The sequence below is a fragment of the Cibotium barometz genome, chromosome 63 (assembly GCF_041138505.1).
Source record: "Cibotium barometz isolate CiBa-2024 chromosome 63, ASM4113850v1, whole genome shotgun sequence".
Lineage (NCBI taxonomy): Eukaryota > Viridiplantae > Streptophyta > Polypodiopsida > Cyatheales > Cibotiaceae > Cibotium > Cibotium barometz.
This window is the reverse complement of record NC_141108.1, coordinates 22,774,325-22,777,579: the sequence shown is the minus strand read 5'-3', so window position 1 is coordinate 22,777,579 and position 3,255 is coordinate 22,774,325. Positions and strand designations below refer to the sequence as shown.

Here is a 3,255-nt window from a genome sequence, read left to right as displayed (position 1 = left end):
ATGCCCAGATAAAGCTGACAAATGCAAAATGTCCTGCCAGTAGAGGTTCTCGGCAATTCATGAACCCGAACGGCACATGACCAAGACCGCATATCTCCATTTCCTCAAATACTTTGAACCAGACTGTACCAAAGCATGGGCCATGGCCCAGCAAAACTGACGAGGGATCTCAAGCCAAATCTAGTGACACAATGCCGATTCGTGCTCATGATGGTAGACAGTATCTTTTGTAGCCAGTCTCATACACAACACTCAAACATGGCAAGAAACCCTAGCTATGGAGTGAATTTGTTGAAATCAAAAGCAAACTGCACTACACCATGTATAACCACGTATTGCACTCTCAATGCAAGAGGAAACACAAGTCTTGCAAAAGATGATTCTTGCAAGCGAGAGAAGGTTGAAAATTACATCGCTAGAATACTTCATTTGCAACTATGATAAATCATAGAGGCCAACCATAGAAATCCAGCCACATTTACAGCCTGCTTTCCTGCGAGAGGAGAGTGCCTCCCGGAAGCCAGCTCTGTGCAGTCTTTTGGCCCAGTTGACACTGCTGGTGCACTCTGACAAACGCGAGCCATGGCTGCACTCGCATTGAAGCCTGCCCTCGAGCAGCCCAATCATGCCTCATTTGCAGAAACCAGCCAGATCTCCACAGTCTTTCCACCATTTCCTCTCATCCCACCTTTTGCTTATCTTGGTTGCAGGTAGTTGGCCTACTTTCCCTTAACGACCTCTTCTTTTTAGCCAACACTGCACAGTACTGAAGGCCGGTCAGGAAAACACAGCTTGCATGTTTCAGGATACTTCTGCAAGTGACTCTGCATAAAATACTGACAATTCCTGAGGAGGGCTAGCTTCTACAAAAAAAAATGAGGGATATTACAAAGCATAACCACTTCAAAAAGAAATGGGAGGGAAGAGGAGAGACAGAATACTTGCAGTTTCCAATGTTTCCACAAAAACTGTTCCCAAGTTCAAAAAGGACAAGCAAGAAGTTTTCCTTCAAACTTTCTAGTGAACTCTTCATCAGTCATATTGATCAAGTAAGACAGACTCAATTCCCTCCGAAGAGCTCCCATCGCTTTTAACTCTGCCAATACTTCATTCCGATGCTTGATTCTGTTCTCAAAGCTGTTGGTCCAAAATGAGCTGCATCTGACAAGCACATCTAGCTGTAAATTCATGACACTAACAGCATAGTCCACCCTCTGGTTGACACGTTCCTCTCTAAGAGAAAACAATCTTGGGCATAGCAACAAGATCGTCTCTACTTGCGCACGAGAGAACCCTAAATGCAATAAATTATTGAATCGTGCTTCTATCGTAGGGGTGCTAATGCCATGAAGGACTGAAAGTCCCCATGCAAGTTTCCTTGGATTTGACATTCCAAAACCCTCTACCAAGTTGACTTTTGATTTGATCGCCTCCACCGACCTCCCCAGTATGGTAGAATTCTTGAACAGCATTCTCTTGTCAAAACCTACTTCCTCTAAATATGCTATCTTGGGCTTGACTGCATTCTCCAAGCTGTAGGTCAAGAGCCGTGGATTTTTCGTGATCAGAACACCGAAAGAGACATTCGGCATGTCTTTCAGGTAATCTTTCCAGAAACTGGCATGCTGGTTGAGACGGCGCAGAGAGCATGTAACGGCCGCAGCTGTAACAGAAACAATTCTACCTAAAGCTATTCTATCAATGCCAATGCTCTCAAAGAACTCTACCTTGCAGATAAACATGGATTCTGAAGTGCCGAGGATGGTAGGCCATTGTGAAATTACCCGCCCCATTTCTTGCTCCGTCATGTCAAGGGATTTAAAACCTAGCAGCACTGACTCTACCCTGGCTCCAACGCAGCCTAAATTTCTGCACTTCTGCAGCATTCTGACCACAGATGCAGATGGGATCCCATAGTTAAGCAGCTTGCAGGCTACCTCGTCCCATTGACGAACATATCTACTCAGTTTTGCCCCTTCTTTTAAAGCAGCTGCTGCTGCTGTCTCTTCCCCGCGAACAACCTTCTTTGCTTTTCCTTTAGAAGCTCCTTCTGGTTTTGCCTTTACAGCAGCAGCTTCTGTTTTCACATCCCAATGCTCAAAAATCTCCTTTGCTTTTTCTGATGGTGCCCTACGATCAATTTCCTTTGCTTTTGCTTTCCCCTTTGCGGGAACTGCAGCAACTGACTGCTCAATCTCTGCTTTTGCTGCTGATTCCTTTGGCTTTGCTTTCACTTTAAATGCTTGCTCAACAGACGCGATCTCGTTTGATTTCGATTTTCGTGCTTTCGGCGCTGCCTCCCTGACAACGTTCTCTGATGCTTTTGCATTCGCAAGCGCTGCCATGGAAAAGGCAGGAAGGACATTGTTTTCCGATGTACCTCCTTCTTCTTTCGCTGCTGCTTCTTTTCTGCTTTTTCTCCCTGCAAGAGTGTTGAAGAAAAAGGTATCTGCTGTCTCTCTTCCCTTTGTTCGAGCGAATGACATGGCGATGAGAACGTGGCTGCCTGAACTAGAGTTAGGGTTTCGCGGGAGAGCTCTGCTAATCTTCTGCATAGAGCGTATACCGTGTTAACGAGGGACCGTGCATTAAGGTTTAGGCCAATGGCAGGTTTAGCCAATGGAGACACAGCCTAGTGCTAGTGCTAAGGCGTTGCATGTTCTAAACCTGTTGGCTGTTGACTCCCGCATGAAAAAGCACACACGCGCACACACGAGCACAAAGATTTTTTTTTTAAGGTTTAGGCTTTGAATGGCAGTTTTCCAGGTCTTTAAGTCACTATATTTTGTTCACCATGGCTAGCTTTTTTTAAAAGCTCTGGGCTGAGCAAAATTTTAAGGATCTTTCGAGTAATAGCCCTTCCCCATGGCCATGTTAACTTGCATGTGTGTGTGAGAGAGAGTTGGGGCGAGTTGGTGTAGCCCGTTGGCTCTCAACTCGGGTTGGAAACTGTACCCAAACAAAAGAATCCTTTACACCCATACCTCGTTTTTTTTAAGTTAACTTGGTTGTGCAAGATTAAATGATCGCTTTTGCATTAAATACACCTATATGTTTTTTCATTCTTAGATGAGTCTAATCTATAACATGAATGTGATGATGTGGACCCTCAGCAGAATTTGTAATTAGGCCAAAATTGGCCCAATTCTTCTAAAAAGAGGGACCAAGTTGCATTGATGACTCCCATAGCCAAGTTAGCTTGTTGGCCGTGGGAAAGGGCCTTAACTAAAATGCTTGGGTGTACATTCACAATAT

The 3,255-nt window shown here is 44.8% G+C and overlaps 1 protein-coding gene across 2 annotated transcripts; it reads right to left on the bottom strand.

Moving 5' to 3' along the window:
- Positions 1–287: 287 nt before the first annotated feature.
- Positions 288–2,683, bottom strand: LOC147603846 (transcription termination factor MTERF8, chloroplastic-like). Of its 2 annotated transcripts, none has more exons than XM_086796017.1 (2): positions 942–2,683; positions 288–756 (listed from the first exon to the last, which is right to left on the bottom strand). In XM_086796017.1, exon 1 carries the CDS (start codon positions 2,553–2,555, stop codon positions 981–983), a length of 1,575 nt encoding a protein of 524 aa, XP_086652143.1. In that variant the 5' UTR covers positions 2,556–2,683; the 3' UTR covers positions 288–756; positions 942–980. The 2 variants fall into 2 exon arrangements, with proteins under 2 accessions (XP_086652143.1, XP_086652144.1); XM_086796018.1 differs by having other exon boundaries at positions 946–2,683.
- Between the last annotated feature and the right edge of the window lie 572 nt (positions 2,684–3,255).